Source organism: Paralichthys olivaceus, chromosome 4, assembly GCF_024713975.1.
Source record: "Paralichthys olivaceus isolate ysfri-2021 chromosome 4, ASM2471397v2, whole genome shotgun sequence".
NCBI lineage: Eukaryota > Metazoa > Chordata > Actinopteri > Pleuronectiformes > Paralichthyidae > Paralichthys > Paralichthys olivaceus.
The window spans coordinates 23,720,817-23,745,835 of NC_091096.1; the positions used below are offsets into that span (position 1 = coordinate 23,720,817).

Sequence of the window (25,019 nt, forward strand, 5' to 3'; positions counted from 1 at the left end):
ATCACAACATTATATTAGATGGGTATTTAAAAAAGCATTTCTGTGACATCATTTAAAACACCCCTCTGGACTGGCTTCTATGTGGTTCACTCCGGATTCCCCTCTCTACAAATTGAGTTGGAATCTCCCACATCCTGTTTGCCAGTGGGACCAGGACCCTGCATGGAGGTGAGGGAGGGTGGATATAACAGCACAAACACATGTACCCAAAACATTGAATAAATGTTTGTGAAATAAAACTGTGTGTTGTAGACGTTATTTCTGACTATTGGTTGTGGACTCAGTGTATCGTTACAGACTTGATAGACATGAAAGAGTCTGGAGACACTGTCTTGAACGTTATGCTGCCTGTAACATTATCCAGCATGACCGGTTTTATCAGTGGGTCAGTGAGACCCTCCAAAGATATGCCTCCTCAGACCTCCATGTCATAGCCAACTGTGCCCTGACTGCTGTTAGGTACCGGGATGAAATGCATGCCCAGACATTGTCCAGAGTGCATGCAGGCATTTGGAGGCCATACGCACTACTGAGTCACATTATGAGTTGCCGTGACGAAGTACACGCAAGTTGGATCAGCCTGTTTTTTTTTTTTTAAATCGATTTTTGGTGTGGTTTTGAATCCCGCCCTGAATGGGTTGATGATTTTGGTGTCCATTGACCGCTGTAGTGTCATCTTGTTGTCACCGGATTATACAATGTACCTAAGTCATATATATGTCAAGATATTCAAGTTGAGTAATTTGTTCATCATGATCTGATGTGTGATTTAAGTGTTCCCTTAATTGTTTTGAGCAGTGGTCTAGGTTGTGTGTGTAAAGTCCTATGTGGATGCAGATCAAAATGCCTTTTTTCAAACTTGTCGTCATTTTCTGGTTTCACTGTGACTTCTTCACAATGTCACTTATCATATGACATATGATAGGGAATCATTACCTGATTAAAATTGGCTTTAGATTTTAGATTTATTATGGATACATTTGTTGGTGTTCACTACTCATTGGACCATGCTTGCCCAATAGTTTAATTTTACACGATCCTCTCTATAGGTCTTTATTGAAACATTGAAAACAAGCTCTTAGTAGCATCTACCTGCTGTGGCCCTATATATGAGAACATTGAGAACACTTAATGCTTTTACATACCATATACTGTCTTTCCTGCACATTTGAAAAGGATGACCTCATTCCTTTCCTGAATAAGAACTTTGTGTGTGTGTGTGTGTGTGTATGTGTGTGTGTGTGTGTGTGTGTCTCCCTAAGGAGGCTCAGGAGGTCAGGGTGCCGTGCATGGTGCTACCGGCTGTCCCTCCTATGGGAGTTGCTTTAGCACGCCATGCAGCCACAGGAATGCAGCTCCACTGTGGCCTGTTTGACTGACAGCCCTGCCCTGCACAAAAATAACACACACAGGCACACACACAAACCAACTACAATGCTAAGCTACTGTGACAGGTTCAGACCCCCAGGACACCTGAGTCTGGGGAATGCATGTTTGGTCAGGGAAAAAGAAAAAACGTGCTACTGTCATGTATTTTTTATTTTCTATTTAATTATTATTATTATTATAATTTCATGTCTACTTATGCCTAGACTTGAAGTTAATAATTTGTGAGGCTGATATTTGTCTTAAGGTGGAAATCAGCACGGTGTATGATTGCTTGAGTGACAGTCAATTATACTTGCTTCCCGTAGGGAGCCACAACATTTATCTGAATATCTCTCGTAATGTGATTATCATACTTTTATATCTCAGCGGTTTGCTGGTTAGGGAAGCACTAAACGTTTAAATCATCTGAAAATCATTGTTAAGAAAATTGTCGAATTCAAAGATACAGAGTAAAAGTCCTTTCAAATAAAAAGATGTATATCCATCAAATTTAAGGAGGAAGCAACACTTGTTTGTATGAACAAGATTTACTACAGCGACATGTGTAGGCACCGGCAGAGTGCGGCTGATGTGCGGACAGATAAACCTTGACATGCCACAATTCCCTCCAGACATCATGGCACTGTCCAACCATGCAGGAGCAAAGTGGATGAGACAGGCTGCTAATTTATTCTCCTCTCTGGATATATTATCAGCAACATGTGACTCAGGGGAAATGGGAGTGATTTCTTGTTTAGTACACATTACAGCACATTTGGTGGCCGCACAATAAATAAATGATAATGAATGTACTCTACGGAATACATGATGCCTCGTGTCATTATCATAAGTACAGTATATCAGAGAGTGTCAACAGTTCAGCAGGGATGAAAAAATGTTATGTTTATGAGTGTGTTTGTGGGGGGTGGGGGGGGAGGTTTCCTCCCCTGTTGCCTAGAGGTTTCAGGCAGTTGTGGAAGGATATAACACAGTGTGAAAGTGCCCTGACATGCTACTTAAGTAAAAAATAAACACCAGAAAAATGTTAAACAATTAAATGTTAGATCATTAGATTATTATCACTTACACATTTATGTGTAAATGGTGTTTTGCTGCCATTCATTGACCGCATTTTATCTTAAATTAATTTTTATTGACAAATAATTATTTTCATGGTGGATTAATCCTCAGATTATTATTTTGTTGTAAATATTTAGAATACATTGAGAAAGACACAATTACCCAGAGCCGGGAGTGAAACATGACACTCTTGCTGGGCCATGTGCACCCATGGTGGTGGTGCTTGACACCACCGACCTCACTGAGCTGAAGAAATCAGTGTTGAGAGAGACGCATACTCCCTTCAGTAGAACTCACTTTAGGACAGCTTGCTGGAGCTCAAGTGTTTTCAAAGCCAGACGCCAATGCAGGATTTTTGGCAGATTCCACTGTCAAAGGAGTCTTCTCTGCTAACTACTATCATAACACTGTTCAATGGTATTGCTCAACCATCTGTGCTTCGGAATATCATCAGCACCAGAACACTTTCAGAAACGCATGTGTCCTGGAGGGCCTGGTAGGGTTCCTGTGTCAGAGGGATGAAGTCATCTGGGGAGCCAAACAGAAGGAGCACGATGAGAGGTTGCTGAAGACGCAGGATTGACACTAAACGACAAGTGTGAGTTCTCAAAAGGCAGGATGAAAAAAAATCCTCAGAGATTTACTGAAAAAGTCAAACATGTGGGTCTGGGGGTCACAACAGCAACAGGCCTTCGATAGCATCAAAGAGGAACTGATGACACCTCCAGCACTAGCACGGTTTGACCCAAATGCTGAAACGCTTGTCTCTGCTGATTCATCGTCACATGGGATGGGCGCCGTGCTTCTCCAGCGACGAGAAGGTACGGAGTGGAAACCTGTGGCATACACTTTGAGAGCTCTCAGTAACTAACAGTGATATGCCCAGATTGAGAAGGAGGCACTGTCCTCAGCTTAAACTAATCACAAGCCTTTGGTTCCTCTGCTGGGCTCAAAGAGCTCAGATGAGCTCCTGCCACGCATACAGCTATTTACATGCAATGAATGAAGTTCTCTTACACCATATCACCTATGGCAGGCAAAGAAATTGCAGCTGTTGATGTGTTTTCCAGAGAGGATGAGATCAACCTGTAGCCTGCCAGCTACAGAAAAGAGAAATCCAGACACATCAGGAAAACGACACCATACTCCAGCAGTTGATGAAGTACTGTGAGGAGGGATGGCCATACAAGTTCTCAATAGAAAGAGTGTTTCAACCCTACCTGCCACTCTCAGGTGATCTCATAGTTCAAATCGGTAAACTACTTTATGGTAGCATCACTCAGAGCGGACGTACTGACCAAGCTGCACCGGGCCATCTGGGAATAACCAAATGCAGAGAGAGAGCTTAACAGTCAGCGTGGTGGCCAGGACGACTCAGAGAACTGTGACACACAGTCGCAAGAGAACAAACCTCAGAGGAACATTATTGCTGAGTTTCCATTGGACCATGGTCCACTGTGGTAGCAGATCTGTTTCAGACAGAAAACAAACATAACTTGGTCATTGTGGACTATTTTTCCAGTTACTTAAAAGTGGCCAAACTAACATCCACAACATCAGACGCAGTGATCGAACACTTAAATCCATCTTTGCACATCATGGAATACCCAAAGTGGTATGCTCAGACAATGGACCCCAGTTTGCATCCAATTCATTCAGGAAGTTTTCACAGGATTGGAGTTTCGGTCATGTGACTTCCAGTCCTCAGGCTGTGAGGACAATCACAGCTCTCCTCAAGAAATCTAGCGATCGTTACCTTGCCCTCATGGCCAACCTGGCAAATGGATACAGTCCCACAGAGTTTATCATTTCTCATTCCCATTAGTCCATCCCAGCTCAACCCTGGATGTACATGACAAACTTAAAATGACAGAACAAAGATACAGTCAAAAACAGAGACAGAAAAAAAAATTCTAGTTCAGCAAAACGGAACCCTGCTCACATCAACGAAAGTGTTCACCTCAACATTACATCGTTATTAAGCTGAAATAAACGGCAACAGAGCTTTCCCACAGCAGTTAGAAATTTAAAAGCAGGGAAAGTACAATTAGGTAATTAGTTATATTGTAAAATACTAATAGAGGTATCTTATTGTGTAAATGGATGTATGGCTGCACAATGTTGAATATATGTATTAAGGTCACATGTAGAGACACGATTCCAGTCCCACTGTTTAATAGAATAATCTAACATTGGTTAAAAAAACAAAGACCGACCCTCAATTAACCTACTATTCTGCACAATGATAAGTGGTTTTAGAATTCATAACAGCCCGCAGACTTTGAGGATCCCAACTAAATGGAAATCATGTAAACCTATATGTGTAAAATCAGTGGGATGAGAATGTTATGGAAATTAGAGCAAAAGAAAACACAGACACTATTTTCAGCCTTCCAGACTCACCGATAAAAAATAAATGGTTCACCTTAAAAGAAAAGGCCACTTGTTTTAACCTGACTAATACTGTTGCTCATTTATCATGACCGAGATCATGCTTCTTCTCATGTGTGTTATCTATCTGTTATCAGGAAGTGATTTACTGTTCCTGACTATGGCTTATTTTGTGTGTCCTTGTGAGTGTGTCCGAACGGATGTAAATATGTACGTATGTAGTGGGTGCAGCATGCAGCCGCTCTCCCTCCCTGAATACCATGCTGTATATAGAATCAGCTCCGGTAATGAGAGCGGAGCTTGCAGTCGGCCGAAGGGAAGTTTGAGGAGGCTGCGTTTCAGCCTCAGGAAATTGTGAGGCAAAAAATATTTTATTAATGTGCCATTAAAAATTGATTCATGGTCATTACTCTCTCTGATAACTTTCATTCACTTTGTATGCAGAGGGATAATCTCATCTCCTCTAGGAAGAGACATTCAGCCAGAGTTAAAAATCTACCAATCAGGGCTCAGAGCTTTAATAGATTTAATAATCATGACTCTACTGTGTCAATTTGGATTTTACAGTAAGGCAGCTGAGAAATTGTACTTGCAATGTCAGGCAAGCTTATAGACAGACCTTCAGCTACTAATGCAAAAATACTGTATCTTTGATTTATGTATGTACATATTTCACAATATATTATACATTTAGTGCATTTATGCATGATTATACACATTTAAAAGACAGAACAAAGAAGGTTTCGCAGCAAGGGGCCAAAAATGCATCACTACGGTGTCATTATGGACATAATGAGGATTAAAAAAAATTAAGTACTTTGTGGTCAATTTGTATGCAAGACTCATCCCTGCATTTCATAAGCCACATTTCTCATCTCTGGCTTGTTAACATGAGATAATAACAGTTATAACACTTACAACATTTACAAAATTAGAGCGGCACTCGTCCTCCACAAGGCCAAACAGTCCTTGAATGTAAGAACATTGAAATCCCCTAGATCTGGATTTATATTTGGAAATGCAACAAATTGAATAAATAGTTATCATTCCCCCCTTTTTTCCCATTAAGATCCATAAAATATTCCTTGGTAAATTGATGAATATGTCAAAAAACTTCTTATTCTTCTCATTTTAAAATTCCTGTATGGATCCATCCCTTTGTATTGATCCACACTAAAATGTGTTCTTTTTTGCCTATTTCCTATCCTTCCACCAAGTGTCAGGGAAATTTGTTCAGTATTTCTTGCATAATCCTGCTGACAAACTAACCAACATTGGGTAAAACATAACCTCAGAGTGTTAGAAACTGTGAATGGACAGAAATCAACTCATGCAGGTAATATGGGCATAAAAAAGTTATTGCATAAAAAGGTTATTGCTCTTAGACAGCTGCACAGATTAAGAACGCAATTAATCAATGTTGTGTTTATTCCCTCAGAATGATGTTCACCAGTTATGTGTGACAAATATTTTCACTATTAAACGCACAGAAACAGTGGCAGTTTCTGAGCAGCTAAGTGGAGCTACGACCGAAGCTAACGCAGGGCATTCACCGTACGATTGGAACCTTGATATATCTCATAGCACTTGGACCAAAACAAAACACTGAGAAAGTGAAAGCAGGTGACATGCTGCCTCATATGGACAGAACACATGGAGGCCAGGCTGGTCGAGCTGTCGTAACAGCAGACCTGGCTGTGCAATGTTTTCTCCTCCTGTTATGACCGACACACAGGAGAGAAATGTCTAATGTGCCTCTATTTTTGACACCTTGGCCCACAGAATGGCACATGAGGTCTAGACAGTGGGTTTTTCCCTGGTTAGCATTGTGGAAGCACAACACTCTCTGACTTATTCTTATTTGACATTAGCCAGACCCGTCCAGGAGTGGCCAACGGTTACAGTGAGAGCAGACAGGTCGGGGCTTGATGATTGGACCATTAAGTGTGAGCACATCAGTCGTGAGCTTAAACTTTCCATTTATTAACCGTGTGAGCTGAAATGTATTGACAATATTTCAAAAATTGGAACAGCGTATGCAAGAGCTCTGCACATTAGGTTCATGAGACGATCAACATTTTCCTCCCAATGCAACAACAACTCCAGATCACAAGCTCTCATTCATTCTGACAGGTTGTCTCCTGCATGTATCTCACTGATGAAATCCCCTGCAACCTGTTCATACACCACTGCACTCTGTTTGAGTTGTGATTCAATTCAGGAACCTCACGAAAAACATTTCAGTCAATTGTTAAAATCAAAACATTAATGTTTAATTTAATTATGGGTCAGTTGATACAAATTAAAAACAGACAAGGATGTGTGTTTTATTAAAAAAAAAACGTATATATATATATAAATATATATATATATTTTTTAATGAAGCACAAATAACTCTCACTAGATTGGTTGGATTCTTTCCCAGATTTATAAATCTCTCTCGTGGCTCAAACCTCAACCTGAGGGTATGAGAGCCGGGAAAAGTTAAAGCTCCCATACTCCCCCTATAGACCTCAAAATCCACTCCTGTTCTCCTGCTCCTCTATCAAACGCAGGGACAGGATTGCACCAGCCCCCACAAATCTCCTGCCTCTGATGTTTTCCAGCCTGAGGCCCCGTCTTCTCTTTATCGCTCTTATCACACTCAGGTAGAACATTGGAGAGGATTTCATCACTGGGAACCACACCTCTCCAGATCAGAAAGATAGCAGGTATAATTTTGGCAGTCAGGAGGATAGAACGTGAAATGGGATTAAAGTGTATCCAAACAACAAAGCCTGGCCCTCGGCTACTCGTACGTTTGTTCCAAAGAGCTAAAAACCAATTAGTAAAAAATACACCGTCAGTTATTGAGACAGTTTCAATTTTAGGGCCAGGCATAGGAAAATAAAACCTTTGCAGAGGAGAATTTTGTGGTTGAATGTTTCCGGAGGGGATGTGATTTACAAAGGGAACATTTACTGCGATTGTATGTGTGCATGCATATGCCATTTATGTCCTTGTGCATGTCGACTTTTAGTATGAATCCCATGCACTGTTTTATAAATGAGGCTCCTGATCAGTTCACATGACTGATGGCTCAGTTTCAAAAGGTGTCACTTTGAAATTGATGAATGCAGTCTGCTCCTCTAGTGTGTTAAAGCATTTTACATGACCCCTTAGAGGTCAGCACAGTTACCTCAGTAAAACTCTGGCTTCATCTCTACATGCCTCCTCATGCATAGACCAATCTGGGACTCCATTAACATTATATTATTCAAATTTTAAAAGGGTGAATTAATGAGTCTTGCCTCCTGATGGGCGGATGTTGTCTGCGCAGCTTAATTTGAATAATTTATCTTCATGGGTCAGGACACATGGAGCCCGGCTCTACTGGAACATTTCACTGGAAAATGGAACAGAAGGAGGAATCATGGTGCGACACGTCGACCACTGACTCTTATCTTCATAGGTCAGTTACAGACACACAGTGTGTTATCAGTGTGACACGACGATCCACACAATTAAAACTAAATAAACCACACTGTGCTCAGGTAACTTTGGCTTTTGACATCACTGTTTTTGTTCTCACAGTTGAGCTATTTCTTGAAATATGTTTGAGATCAAGTTCAATTGTGTTGTAATTCATCCTCAGGCAAAATAAACAGCAGAATTAAATGTATTTTCATGTAAAATATAAACATAGCATGTGACATAACAACAGAACAAGACGTCATCAGATTGAACAAAAATATGGTCAGCAATATCCCCATATGGTTACTGTGATAAAGTAATGCAACATCTGTCTGTGAGTCCTGTTTGTGGCAAATTTGAAGAAATTCTCTCAAGGTACTCTTGAGATAGCACTTTCACAACATCGGGACAGACATAGGACGGACCTATGCATGTACGGACGGACAACCTGAAAACATAATGCCTCCAGCCACTGGCTGTCCCCAGGGCAGAGGCATAATGATGATTACTATTTAATATTCACATGATTGACAAACTATCTTTGGACTGAAAGTCTCATAGGTTTTTAGAAATAATAAATGGAAAGTATTGGCAGCACAATACTTTAATACTGTGGTGGTATGTGTTGTAGTTTTGAATTTCATTCTGCCTGAAGTCGGTGTGTAGAACCTCAACAACAATGATTACAGTAGTAATAAGAACTTACTTCAGTATAATTACTGGAAACAACTAGATGAAGAAGCAACACAATACAAAGCAGAGTCTGTGTGGTTGCAAGTGTCTTTAATTCTTTTCTTAGACACAATAGAGCACATAACCCAGAGCACAAAGGGACTAGAGGGCGTATGAATGACAGGTGGACATCCTGTGATGAAGAAGACATGACTCATCCAAAGCAAAGTGTCTGAATAGAAATGTTTTCACTCAGGCTGAGCAAAGCAATTCAGTGAAGTTTTTCTTTTTTTTTGACCTGCAATAACAAATCATACGTGCATGTCTTATTTGCAATATTAAAAAAAACACATTTCTATAAATTCTCGTTAATGTCGTCAGTGGTGGCATCTCTCACATCAGCTGGCAGCTCTGACATCAGCCAGCAGCAGTTTGTTTTCCGTCCATGATGATGATTTATTTTTTCCCCCTCCAGCTCTATGTTCCAGTGATTTCAGCTGTCAATAAACTTACGGACATCTCTGCAAAATAAAACGCTTCAACAAAGTGAGTCAAAGCTACATTTTGAGTAAATACAGTTCTGCATTTGACACAGCACTGAAAATGACAGTAAATCACCTACATTGTAAACAGATAGCAATTACAAATGTATCCGATCCACAACAGTAAGATATTCAGAATGTATAATTGTCCTCAAGTTCTCATTTATACAACACTGGCGTTAAAGTCGACATCTTTGATTTCTTAACGTGACATGTAAGAAAGAAGAATGCTACATAAGCTTTGAATAAGATATATACTATATATATCTATATACAATACCAGTCAAAAATTCTTAGAACACCTCAATTTTCCAGTTGTTATATAGATTTTCCAAAAAAAAAACTGTCTCAGTGTTTAAGAAATTAAAGAACAGAACAAGTAAACAATTTAAAATTTTAGTTAAGTTAAAAACTCATTCAGTAGCTGAACAAAGTCATGTTTTTTCTTTCTACAATGGAAATCAAACATGGTTTGGAGAGTTTGACCCCACACTGTAACAGATGTTCCAACAAATTACAATACCACCGACCTGCAGAGCTGGAGAGCACTGGCTCCCTCCCCCCCAGCCACTGTTTTAGATGTATACTCATACGCGGAAAACCAGGAGAACTGAACTCTATTGAGGCTGCCAAACTCATTAAAATGATATATATTTATATATAGATCCATCAATTTTTTTCAAAATTTGTGGATATTGATTTATGTGTATATATATATATATATATATATTAGTTGTTTTTACTTCACCCTGTTTTTTTAAAGGAATCATAAACTTAAAGAGCTTATGTTTGACCTTTATTTACACCATGGAAATCTAAGTGGAGATTCACTATTATGCCACCAGTGTAAGTGCTGTACTAAATTTCAGCCTTGATGATGTTAAAAGGAAGATTCTTAGTGGGTCAGGAACTTGCACGCATGTAGGTCTAAACCAGTGGAGGACAGGGGCGGGGACAGGGGCTCTCTGGCTCTGCAGGAGGATGTTTCTTGCTCCTTGGGGTTTAGAGATCTTTGCATGTAAAGTTTGCATCTGTCGTCCATCATTCTTGCATCTGTTAAAGTTGTTCTAGAGGGTTTGAGCTGTTCAGGATCAATTGAATCACAGGAAATTGTTTTTTCTTCTTTTTAGTGTGTGATGTCAGTCCTGGCAAAATACCAAACCGGACCACTGACTACACATAGACTTCTGGATGATTTCTCAGCTCCTTGATCAGAAGATGAAATTCTCCTTGTTCCTGATGGCTTCTCCGGATTAAGATGGATCCAATGTTTTTCTGTGCAAAGACCTTGGGTCTGGAGACTGAGCTCTTCTTCCATCATGTGAAACTGTGTGCTGCTTCATTCTGTTGCTATAGGATGTATTATCCTCTTAAAGTATCAGAGGGCATGTTTCACTAAATTGGGGAACCTGTAGGAATTGATTGGAAATAGAGGTGTTCTAACATTTTTCACTGATAGGGTATATAAAGCTGAATTACCCTTTTAATACACTCTACAATACCAAGACTCTTTTCGTGAAACCATAACACTTATGGTTCACTCCATTATCTACCAACACATTCGACAAGGCTCCATAGTGGAATGGATTCAGTACGTGTGACTGTTAGATTCTCAACAGCACTGTTAGATTTCACTAAAACAACCAGTTATACCTCCCTGAGATGAAGACCATACTGAAATGAAGCATCTTAACCAGAGGGAATATTTCCAAGCCTTTAGCACTGATCACATACAGCGGACTGTATATGAAGCTTTTAGATGGAAAAGAAAAATTGTTTCCATTTTCTTTTCTGATTTGTGGAACAAATCAAACCATATAATATCTGTTGAAATCTGGAGAATTAATCCACATTTTGGTTTAATTCAGCTGGACTCTCATATTTCAGCATCAATAATGTTGGTTATTATCACAATATCCTCACCAAACTGCTGAGATCTGGGAGCATGGAGCAATGACTACAACAAGCAGGGACAAGGAACTTGATCCGTCAGACGTCTCTTTAATGAGCCAATAGCGAAGCAAGATCTTTTAAATGGAAAGCAAGTTCAAACCAAACTGAAAGTGGGCATACACTGTGCGATTTCAGCCCAATGTTGATGCAGTTCCTAAGTTGTGCAACACATTTTTGAGATGGACAGATTTTCAGCCTCACCATGGGTCGCTTGTTGTGCAGTGTACAAGGGAGAGAAGGTAGCTATCAGATGCTCCCGATGGAAAGTCAAATGGTCTCATCCTTTTTTGACATGTCAGAAACTTTGGTTGTCCATCGTCAGGCTCTCCCACAGTTGAAGCTAAGTCATAAGTCGATTCCCCCCGAATTAGCACATTTTCCCTCACTGCATCAGAAACAGTAGTAGAAAATGTTTATAGCTGGACGTATTTGCACAGCAAGACAGAATAAGAAGGAGATAAATGCAAGTAAGAGGAATGTGGCCTGTGTTTAATTTTCATTATAGTAGCCTAAACCGTTTCTCCCTGGAAAATAGCTTAACCAAAATCTTCCAGTCAAATTGCAGACACCTGTTTTTGGGACGTTTCGTCACAGAATGATACGTTGGGGGAATTAAAGTCCCGCAATGTATGTCCATCTTTACTCAGTTCAACACACATGGCCAATCGCTGCTTAAAGTGAGCATGGTCATGGTCAAGTTAGGAATTGTCAGGAGCGGATCCACAAATGCAGATGTAGAAGAGTTGTGGAGGAAGAGGGTTTCGAGCATCGTTTGACCATCTAACAAACACTTTGGTCAAAGATGAGTGAGGCCTTTAGGACTGCATCTCTACTTTTTGCAGATTGTTCAGTTCTGTTGGTGACATCAGGCTGCGACCCTCCAGTGCACACTGGGTGATGAGCATTAGCACCTCTTAGTCTGTGGTCAGGTTATTAAACAAAGAACTGCTCCCTTTAGGCTGGATGCAATTTACGATCGAGGCAGGAATGCAGACAATGTAATAGAAAGTTGTGTTCCAGTGGAAGCTGAGCTCTTTATTTAACACCCGACCAGAACAACTATGGCCAAAGACTGTGTAAAGACAAAAAGAATGGAATTGTGGAATCAGTGGCCAAAATGTTTCAATGTCTCAACAGAATCTGGACTTACTGGTGAAAATCAGCTTTTGCAGCCTGTAAACAAATGTGCATTTGTACTTTTAATTTGTGCAACTTTCAAACAAAATCGTTTTTGGCTGATGCACAGGTGTGCACCTCTGCAAGCATAGGTAATGAATTATCATGACACCTTTGCAAAGTCCTGTATGTGTATGTCCCCTGAAAAAATGTCCAGCTTTATTCAGGATGAACGTCTCCCAGACATTCAGAAGAGCCTTCGACTGGAAAGCCCTTTTTTTTAATCGTGGGAAGGGCTTAGAATTCCACAGGTAGACCTGGGGGACTAGGGGATGTTCAGAGGGATATCTGGGCCATTTAGCTCGCTGCTACTGCAACCTGTACTCATACAAGACATTGATGAGTGCATGGATGGAGTAATATTCAATAGTTCCCCTCACTTTGCCATGATTGTAAACATTTTGGGTCAACTCCTGTTGTTTTATACTTTTATAAATAAATCTGACACAACCTGTTGGATCATCGGACTGCTTGTCTTTTTTGCCCCATTAGAATTATTTTGGTGATCTTACTGTGTTCCCAGAGCTCACACATTTATTTGGTGAGTTATTACCAATAGGAATGATAGCCAAAACATTCAAAATAAAAGCCTGGTTGTAATAGGCCAGAATTATTCCTTTAAAGTTTTAAAAACTATTTGCTGGTCCTGTGGAGATGCTGATGTAGCTAATCAGTTCCACTGGTCTCCTTAAAGCACTACATGAGCCACAGAAGTAATTTACTGTTCAGCACTGCCAATAGAAGATAAGACCATTCCAACATACTGTACAGAAAGAGGCCAACCAGTGTCATTATTGCCATCAACCCCTTTCAGCAGTAAGGGGATTTAGCTCCACTGCAAGCATGTATGCAATAAAAGCATTAAAGTTAAGTTGCACTGTGTGTGCTATACAGAATCTGAGGGCAAAGAGAAGCATTTTCTCATAGACAAAGCCCACAACGCTAAATCATATACAGTACTGTAATGTACATCTGTGTGTCTTTCTCTTTTAATTTCAAATAAATATGTTCTACTTCAACTGTTCAACAAAAACAGTTGAAAACGACCCTCATATTCTCAAGTCAAAATTCCACGTACAGCTCTTAGCATCCCGTGGAAAGTAGAGTATAATTTAATCCATGCATGTTTAGAAAGGCTGCAGTGTGCCAGAGCCACTGTCATGTCAGTGGATCAAAAACACAGGATGCAGCTGCAGTGGAATGTCAAGGGTCAATGGTTTAAGAGTAGCCAGCGATGAGGAGAAACTGTCAAAACTGTACCGTATACTGTCAGCTGGGAGTTGATACAGTGCTGGAGTGTAACATGACAAAATCTTTATTTTCCTCCTTGTCAAGGCGGCCAAAACAGACAGAGTTAAAGAGAGAGAGAGAGAGAGAGAGAGAGAGAGAGAGAGAGAGATGATGTGGAGATAGCAGAAGCGGGGCAGAGGCAGAATAAGCAGGGCAAGCTGACCACAGCTTGTCTGACATCAATCCAGTAGTTGGTTTTTATCTTTGTCCCACGCTCACTGGACACATATCTGATTCTTCAGACTGTTGGAGAAAGAGGGAGAAGAGAAAGGAGAGTCAGCCTCATTCATTTATAGTACGACTCATATTCAGAGATAAAACAACATATGGAAAATTATTCATACAAAACATGTTCACATCTTATTAGGCATTTTCACAAATGATACATTCGATTTGCTGTGTGCCCCAAACTTTCTGTGGTGCTGATGGAATGATGATGGAATAATAATGATGCCACCCGAACACAACCATGCTGCGTCATGCTCTGCAGCATTTGGGATCCACTGAAAATACAAAACTGTCCCTTTCAGAGGTGTAATGATCAATCACATTCATCCATCCATCCATCGATACATCCATCATCTACACCGCTCATTCTTTGAGGGTCTTGGGCAGAGCTGGAGCCAAATCCCATCTGACACTGGGTGCACCCTGGACAGGTCTCCAGTGTATCACAGAGCCAAAACACACAGAATCATTCACTCTAGAAATTGTATACGGCCAATTAAGAGTCTCTAATTAACCTAACCTCAACCTGCATGTCTTTGGACTTTGGGAGGAAAACAAAATGACCTTGGCTGCACCAGGATTTAAACCGGTAACCTTCTTGCCTTGATGCGACAGTGCTAACAGTCACAATTTAAGTTTTTGCTGTTTTCTCTAACTTTTTTCTCTAACTCAGTGAATGTACCCTTTTTCTTTCACTAGTTAGGACACATGTCATGATCTGAATTTTAACACAGTGTTAGTGAGGCTTATGTTTTAAACGAATAATTTTCACCCTTGTTTGGAAATAAACTCCCAGGATCACAAAACTTTACTAGAAACCACTGCCATCACAGTTTACAGACTTTGTGTGTGACCTTTGCTTTGTTTCTGTATCTGTGCAAACACGCCATTTATACCAAGCTCATTTTCTACTTTCAAATTAAATTACATAATGTGGTTAATGATGTGTGGGTCGACCTATAACCTGCTGGTCTTGCAGGTTGATCCAGTTCTGTTGACTTTATTCTGCACAACTTCCTGATTAGAATTTTCTGGGGTAAAAAAGACTACAATTCATACAATTTAGATGAAATGAACTAGTTAAAGATTCTAGAGGAAGATTCTACATTAAATGAATTAATAGTTCCCTTTCACCTAAACCTTACACACTGGACCTTACACACTGCAATAACAAAGTCAATAAAACTAGATGGGAACTTGGCAATTCAGATTTTATTTTATTCTTGAAGAAAAATGATGGATTTCATACCGCTGACATTGGACGTTTTAATAATCAACAATAATTCTTCTGCGAATAAAAAGGGTTGCTAGTGTTGCTGGTAAAATGATTCTGTTGGTCTCTGAAGACCCAGTGGCTATACTGGGGCAATGACTGATGCTCATACTTCAGTCTTAAGTTTCACACTCCTCTCGTGTGACACAAGCAGGACACCTGGAAAACACGGGGCTTTAACCTGAGGTTCTGCTCAGGCCAGGTATTAACATCTGTCTCAGGCGAGGCGATCACAAGTGGACAGCACTAAGTACAGTCGTGACAAAACGTACCCATGATACATTTGACCTCATTCAGAGGTGGTCTGGGACGCATGAGGCCACATTCTTTTACCAGCATGAACAGAAATGGACCCAAGGTCACATATGAGGGACTGTTCTCTGATCTGCTACAGTTTTACAATGAACCATATATTTATAAGCCTCTCTGTGTTTCACACACTGATTTATTTGTGGGCACTGACACAATATTAACACTGACAGCTACATATTGATTTTTACATTTATTTGACAATTTAAAATATGGAATATCTTATTTCATTGTACAGCTGTGCACAGAATATTGATTCACTCTCTCTCTCTCTCTCTCTCTTTCACACACACACACACACACACACACACACACACACACACACACACACACACACACACACACACACACACACACGTTTGAGGAGCTGTACATATTAAGACTTTGCATTGACTTTCAATCATTGGGACTAGCCCAACCAAAACCTTACCACCAATCTTAACCATGACTGATTCATGCCCAATCAATAACCAGGACCTCAGAAATTACGTTTTGCCTTATTAACTTTGGTCACCATGTGGTCTACTGTCCCTCAAAAGGTCAATGTTTATACTGGAAAATATCCCAAAGCGTGTGCACACACACAATTTCATAGGGTACCCATTACAGTCAGACTGGCCAACAACCAAATGATTTGGTCTTTTTGAACAGGCGTTGTTCACCTGTTTATTTGCCTATAGAGAGATGAAGTGAGATCTGATCACATGTGGTCACTCAGCATCTCACAGGAGAAATATCCTTATTCCAGGCATGAATTGATGTAAAAACAGCTGTCCACTGTTTCAAGTTTATTTGTCATTCTAGCCATCTCTTTAAAAACATTTAGGGTGGGACAAAAATGAAAAAGCTTCTCAAGACTAGTGTGCACATGCAAAAAGTGAAAAGGAAAAAGAACAGAGATGGATGTTTATACCAGGTTTAAACAGGGACTTAGATTGCACAGACATATACAGCAGTATGAACAAACTGCTGCAGCTGAGCAGCTGCATAAATCAGCAAAATGCATCACTCAATTTCTGATGGTTTGTGAAATGAAATAACCCCACAGGAAAAAATTAAGTTCTCCCACTTCTTCAAGACTCAATTATAATTGAGTAATACACTGATGGAACTCTTAGAGGTGCTTAGATGTGTTAGTATTGTGTGATCCATAATTCTCAAATGAAAATACCTGGAGCTATTGAAAAATCCTAACCACAGTTATACATATCAATAGGCTGACTGCATAATAAGAAGGCAGAGGCAGAGATGAAGAGTGCAGCAGCAGCTTTTATCCTCCAGTCACAGGAATCGAAGATGACATCAGCGTCAAAAGGCTGCCATCTGATCCATGAAGCTGTGTGACTGAAAAGGTGAATGGAAGCATTTCACATATTGGTCCAGTGGTCCGGACCGACTGATGGCCTCGTCTCAACAGTTTATCATCACACAATTACAGCCCTCATCTGAAGTCAGGCGGCAGAACTGATACACTAACGGGCTCAATCGCTCAGACAAGGCCTGAGTCTTGACAATCTAATGACGGTCTGTGCCATAGACAGTATAAACACCACCAGTGCAGCCGTGCTGTTTGTAAAATAAATCGGGAGGAAAACTCCAGCGTGCCCCTGTGGGGATACACGCCGACACGGAACCAGGGACGGAAACACAACAGATTGACACTTAGCATTGTTTTTGTTGCTTTGTTTTCACTGCACATAATCAATTTAGTATCCTCTGTCGGTGCAATGGGAGCTGCGTGTTATCTTCAGGTAACCACGCAGAGTAATCACAGTGTGCTCTGCAGAAGGAACATCCCGCTGCGTGAGTCCTGCGAGGACAAAACAACCACAACACAGCAAACTGTCACGCTCATTTTACTGGAGAGCTTAATGTAGCGGAACAGAACAGTGCAGCAGAATATACAATCTGACTATACAGACAAAATGCTTTGACTCGCTGCGCTGAACAGATTTTCCCTTTTAGAAATACAGCAAGGGTTTGGAAAGCTGTCACAAACATGGAGGTGTTCAGAACCGCAGACTGGCTTTAGCATCACCGAGCACAGGAACATAAAGTTTTAAATGAAGATGTAGCCAGGAGGGAGTAAGGTCAATAAAACTGGATGGAGACTTTACAATCAGGTTTTTATCTAAAAGAAAACTTAATGGGTTTTTTTTAAACCACTGACACAATTGAGTTTCTAAAAACTGAAACCATGGCAGCAGTTTAACCGATGGGGAAAAATGTACTTCTTTGTATATATCACTTCGGTTAAATTAAAATCTCACAGTGTCAAACTATCAAAGGAAACAAAAAGCAAGTGCTCTATGTCTTAATCTGAGTTAACGGACAGGATTCTGATAATGCACTGAGGAGCACAGAGCTGTCAGAGCTGTCAGGTTAGGCAGCTTTCTTCAGCATCTGTATCTCCATGCAGCAGACATGTTTGCATGTGGATGCTCCTCAAACCCGTTAATGTTTCGACACGTTACTGTTTTCAGCTTTTTCTGACGGGATTTATATTTTTCTCATGAAATACAGATTCATAAATGTGTAGACAAGGCAAACGATGTTTGTGTATAAATCATTCATACAGATCTGATGGGAAGTTCAGGCTTATAGTTGTTAAAAAGTTTGTAAGACCAGGATTGTGCCTGAAAACTCCTTCAGGTTTTTGCTCCGAAGGTTAAAACTGCACTAACAATACTGTTTTATTAACAAAGGGTCAAATGAGTGTGTGACATGTGAAAAGAAACACTTGTATGGTGATAAATCCAAAGACCACATCCCCGCAGGGAGACACAGCTCTGCAGAGCGTTTTATCATCTTTCAGCTCATTGTTTGAATTTCACTACTCACGACTTTGACTCTCACAGTGGCTGTTCACAGCAGCTGCTTTCACAAATAACTCTGATAACTCATGCTCTACAAAGAAAGTGCACAGACACTTGTTTGATTTTTTTGACAACCTGTAAATTAAATTTTAAAATCAAATTACTTTTGGAAATTTGATTTAACAGCTTTGCATAAATCACAATAGTAAAACTAAATATAATTTCTCTATTCTCTTGGGGTATTATCAGGGGTGACTTTAAAAGCTCACTTTCTTCTGATTGGCAGAAGTTCCAGATGACGGCTGAGGAGCGGTTTGCACCATGTCATCCTCTTACCGTGAGATTCTAAAAGCAAACTGTAAAACTAAATAACTAGGACTTGAAAATGAAAAAAAAAGCAACAGAAAAGAATTCAAGGGAAATGGCAGCTCTTCAGATCCACTTGTACATGTTTAAATTTGATCTTGAGTTTGAGAAAGGACAGAACACAGTTTTTGTTTGGTGAATATTTTCCCATTGTGAGACATTGGACCGTGGTTTCACTCTTTCCATCACAATCTTTTTTTACTCTCGTATAAAGAATATGTATATTTGAGTACATTGAATACCTCTTATGCTACTCAAGCAGACTTGTTTGGTACATGACCATATGAGGGGTAGAAAAGAAATATTGCAACCCAGCATTCACAGCAGACTGACGCCTTCAGGCTCACATGGGCTTTTATGTTTTTCTCATTATTTGTTAGTTTGTTTCATGTTTAATATGGACATCCAATTCCATAATATTATATATTCATGACAGAAAATAAGTCCTAGTATTAATCTAGTTTAAGTCTAGGGAAGAGTCATCGCAATGAAAGTCACACACAGACAATTATTTTCCTCTCTCAAGTGTCATTTTTATGGAAATAGAGAGTTGGCTGGTGTGTTATATTATATATTAAAAACAGCAGGTAGTGGACAACATAATTTCCAAAGCAGAGAAATAAAAATGACCTCTAAAAAAAGCTTTAAATAGGAGAAAAAGAAAAAAAAAGAGTGTGCATGAGAATAGCAGTAATGGCACTGCTTCCATTCTGTATTCTGCTATAATTTCAGTTGCTCTGTTGTCATCCATATTTATGAATGTACACTCAGTACTATGCTCTACCTTCCTGTAAAACTGATTCTCCTCTTCTCATAAATCCCCTGATGAAACAAACAGCCTGATTCACATCAAGGCATTTTCACTTCAATTTGTCAAACATAAACTCAGATTTAATTTGATATGATGCAGCTGGAAAACACTGTGTCTTTCGGTGTAAAGCTTCAGTTTGTCTAATTAAGCACCATCATTACGGCACATCTCACAGTCAACAGCTGGATCACAGGCCGCCTTTGTCACCCTTGCGTACGCTCTTCAATGTAAAGGACATAGTGAGGCTTCCTGGTGAACAGCAGGTCATCGATATGCAGTGGATGATGTGTTTGTTACTGTTTGCCTCCACTGGGCCACTGTGCCTCACAAAGTGTCTTCCTCCTTTAAGATTTGATGTGTTGGTTATAATGATTTTTTTTTTTTTAAGGATAATGAGGACAAATTAAAATGTCATTTCATTTTAATGACTGTAGGATTTACAATGCACCAGAGTGTAGAGTGAAGGTTTGATCTGAAATATCTGGTTAGAAAACATTTTCTCAGGTTCTTCCAGGGAGGGTTTTGGTATAAATGAGAGTAAACAGGCTTAAAAAACAAATGAATAACAAGATAAACCCAATAACGAGGAAACAATTCACTCAAAGAAAATCAAACTCTGCTTCAGTAAACATGATTCTGGTCAAACCTGTTCGACAGGAGCATGTTTACAGACATGTGTGATGCACAGTTATATCATTGTGGTTATTTAGAATAAATGAAGGAATTTGTCTGATATACTTGGAGTTGTTGGTTTGTGTAACAGAGTCTGTTTTGAGTGTTGCCTTCAGCAGAAACTTTTTGCCAAGCTGGACGTTTTCCAGAGGCTTCTGTCGATGTCCTTATTGATGGATGGTCAGACAGCCAAATCCTTCGAACACAAGTGGGTCAGGACCTGAATCTGTGACCTTGTTCACACTTAGTCACTTCATGGGGCAGTTATCTGACCTCAAAAAGCATCCAAGTGTAAAATCATCCAAAAGGCAAAGACAAATCCAGAGGACGTTTGAGATGCATTCATTCCAGATGTCGTCATCCAAGATGCTTCACTAATCTTTACTGCTCAGTCCACTAAAATAAGAATCTGTCAGATTTTTGTAATACATGTATTGGCATCTTTTTCTTTGGTTCATTACACGACAAACAAGGCTCTCGATGTACAGACAATCGGAAAACATACATGGAGCATTCATCATTCATTTTGAGCCGAGAGGATAACAAAACTTTTGTGTGGTTCATAAAAACTTCCTCCCACTTCCCATAAACAAAGCGAAAAATATTCAGGGGATGAAGTTGCCGTATCGATCAATCATGAGTCTGTGTCAGCTGTTAATCATGAGATTTCATCTGTTTTTGAATAACTAATTTAAAGCAAAGTGAACTACATCAGTTTGATTAAAGCTACCTAAACTGAAAAATATCTCACAACCATCTTAAAAAAAGATTTGTTGATTTGTACTTTTGACTTTGATTTTGGTTCATTTCTAATCCGTTCCTGGAGGCAGGACTTTTGATCAAAGGCGGGATTACAGCCAGTCACCAGGGGGCAATCATGACACTGTGGCTTCACTTTGGGGAGCTGTCATTTTGTCCTTATAAACAGTCTGTGGTCATTTCATCCTCATATAAAGTCTGTGGTTTTAACTAAACTGCTGAAAGGCATAAGCTGATCTTTTTTTAACAGTTACCTAACAGCTGCAGGTGCCTTAACCCCCCCCCCCCCCTCCCGTGTACTGGAAAAGAGCCAACCCTGATTTGCATGCAGCCAGAGGAGAAACCAGATTTGTGACCAACACAGATGGACATATGAATACAAATGTCTCAAACTACTTGCACATTTCATATATGAATGTCTATGTCTGTTGTATATGAACAGCCTGACAGGAAACTGTACACAGGCACAATCACTGCCTCTGCATGGTAGTCAGGGGGGGTACTTGTTGTTTAATAAATTCCTCTCCAGCTCAGCATGAGGTCTCACATATTACTGATGAGCACTCGAACATGAATGGATTTATCAGTCGAGTGTGAGCTCTGAGAAAAAACATCTTAAGGCCCCTTTTTGATGCAAGGATTCAGTCGGTAACTTTGAAAAGAGATTTTAGTCTAGGTATCTGAACTCTTTGCTGCTGTTTACCTTCCTCTCCATCAAAATGTCACTGCTCAAATGTGCCCCCCCTCTCACTTGACGGAAGGACGGCTTTTTAAAGAAGCCAGGGGATAGATACATGGCCTCAAGCCCAGAATTTAAATCCTTCTAGGGAAGAGTCAACCCGCACACACACATTCACAGATTTCAAGTGAAGTGTAACATCTTTTAAAGCGACTGTATATCAAGGCTCCCAGCTTTCCTCTTAAGGCATAGGAGGGACTCATGAGTAATTTACAATGCGGTCGGTGTAGGTTACACCGCTGCACAGCCCCCAGCGGTGCAGAGAACCCACACCACCTGAGTGCAACAATTCCTCCAATGTGGCTACTCTGCAACTTATGTATTCCTGTGGTGTGTGACAAATTGTGTCAGCATATTACTCTAGTGAAGCATTTTTAATGCATAATTCATCCTCGAACCTACATTCCACATGGACGTTTTCAAATCCCTTTGAAGTTAATTCCCTCTTCGTGATAAACAGCCTCGCTCGTGCCGGCTGTGTTGCAGCTTACGATTGTCGGTGTCGCCGGTGCTGAAGCAAGTCACCTGTACAATTCTACTGTACAATGCCAGCGTGCTGGAGAGATTTACATCTAATAATCCACCGTGCAGAAAGAAGGAAAATAAGGCTTCCTGAGCGGAAGATTTTACACTTATACTTTTATACACATACACACACACACACACACACACACACACACACACACACACACACACAGATAATAAATTACCAAGGGACTTCTCAGGGGATGCTGCAGCACAAAGAACAACCTTTTTGGATGAAAAGACACATTTACATATGCTTTTGTTTCCAATGTTTTACTCAAGATTTTCCGGAGTGGAATGGGCTCTAAGCACTCCAGAATTTCTGTCTAATAATGACATTTAAAGGTACAGTGTGCAGAATTTTGTGATATCTAGTGTTGAAGTTGCATGTTGCAGCTGAACACCCCTCACCTCACCCTTTCCTTCTAAACATGAAAATGAACCTGTGGTAGCTTCAGTTGTCATAAAAACTCAAAAGGTGTTTAGTTTGTCCAGTCTGGACTAATGTAAAAAACATGGTGGCCTCTGTAGAGAGGGTCCCCTCCATGTAAATATAAAGTATTTAAATATAAAGGGCCTTTTCTGGGGTAAAGAAAACTACAATTCATACAATTTAGATGAACAAACTAGTGAAAACATCATGAGGATTATTTTACATTACATTTCTGCCAGTAGATCTCTTTCACCTAAATCTTACACACTGGACCTTTAAAGTGGAATTATATTTAGTGTTGCTGCCCATGAAATTGTCTACTTGCCGTAATAATGACAAATGGTTGTTAAGTCACATCTGATATCACTGATACTGATCCTGATGACAGACCTCAGTCCCTCAGCAGCGGAGCTAATGTCTTAATTGCTCAGAGGGGACGAGCTGCTTCTCAGCTGATGAAGTGTAATTTAAGTTGATTGCATTACTGTACAATTAAGAGTTGTAAGCTATACATCTCAGCAAGAGTAACTATTCATTTATTTGTATACTTGACATTTACGTTTTATCCTCCCTGCCGTTATTTTAGAGGAGAGTGTAGTAGTCACAGTGTGATATGCACTGGCGGAGCAGGGAGAGTGACTCCTGAGAGAGCGAAGTTTATGGGTTTTTCTCGTTTTCCAGTTTGAGAGCAGGACTTATTTCATGATCTGATTTTGTAATGCTGTAACTGAAAACTCTGCCCTCTCACTAACATAGTCCCAGCTTGTGCTTAGATTTGCTCTGCTTGTGCTCAAACTGTGCACTTGCAGTGAGATATTTAGTTGCTTGGACAGATTTGCTGTGCTCCAGCTCCAGCTTCAGCCATTTGTCGTCTTCTGTGCACGTGTGAAACCTCTGCTCTCAGTTTTCTCCTCTGCTCTTAGATTTTTTTTTCTGTGCTTACATTTTTCTGTGCAAAGTTCCCCAACTAGTAGAATGCCAGGCGTGATGATGATCAATACAAATATTCTGCCCACAGTTTCAGCACAAGGAAATCAAACCTGAGCCAAAGCCGGGTATTTCTGAGTGTGAGAGCAGAGCTTTGAGTGACGGCATCACTAAATATGAACCTGGAATCATTACGTCCTGCTCTCACACTGGAAGACCACGCTCTTGAATGAGAATAGAACAGCCCAGACTGACTGAAGAATGCTATTCACCAATAAATCAGATTTACAGTTCAAACTAAGAACATCTGAGACATTGAGACACTTCAAAAGGATATAATTAATGCAAGGAGAAACTGTTTAGTATTCTTCCTATTTTAAGGTGGACTTCCATCATCTTATTGTGGAAAAACGTCCTGACTGTAAATGAGTTGTTTTTCTCACTGAATAATTGGCATAATTTTTCCTTCCGGTGAAGCTACAGAAAAAGTCACAGGATCAAATAATTTGTACGGCTTCATCCAGTAGGAGTCATGCATGCCTGTATTGAGTTGTATGTCTTTCTATCCAGTAGTGTTTTAAGATATTTCTGTACATTATGACATTGATCTTGGACATATTTATTTCAAGGGACAATCGTTTGCAGTGATTGGACATTTTATGTCTCCAGTATGCCTTTTTTACAGCTCTGATTTAAAATCCATGCATGATGATCTCCAATGATATCACTCCCAGAACAAAGTGAATACATGATAACCCTAAAGGGTGAGCGACGGGAATAAATGAACAAGGGTTGACATCTCACCTAGCATCAGTATCAGCAGGCCGCAGGGAGCGTATCAGCAGAGGAAAGAGCGGGAGAGAGAAGAAGAAAGCAGGTGAGCTGAGAGGCACTTGCCCCACTTGGAGGATGACAACCGCCTGCACTGTAGCCAGCTGGGTTCCTGAGTTATCTCTCTGCACACGGGAATTAATTAGCCGCTTGATGATCGGGGAACCGAGGCTGAATAATAAAAAGCATGACGATCGCTCTCCTTCCTCTGTCCTTTGTCCCTACCAACCTGTGATGATTGTCGAGCCTGCAGGGCTGCTCCTATCATCGACAGCCACCAACCTCAAGTGGTTTATAAAAATCCCTCCACTGAGCAGTTAATGGGTGCAAGGTGTAAAAATGGTCTGGCACTTTGTAGAGCTCCCACTGTGCATTGTTGTAAATCACAGAGCCATTACATGGGCG

General features: G+C 40.2%; 1 protein-coding gene across 1 annotated transcript in view; it reads right to left on the reverse strand.

The window, feature by feature from the left end:
• Nucleotides 1–9,060: 9,060 nt before the first annotated feature.
• Nucleotides 9,061–25,019, reverse strand: part of zmat4a (zinc finger, matrin-type 4a) — a 135,567-nt gene continuing 119,608 nt past the window's right edge. Inside the window, exon 7 of the mRNA XM_020093573.2 lies at nt 9,061–14,168. Coding sequence (XP_019949132.1) covers nt 14,141–14,168 — 28 coding nt within the window. The 3' untranslated portion in view covers nt 9,061–14,140. The remainder of the gene's footprint in view (nt 14,169–25,019) is intronic.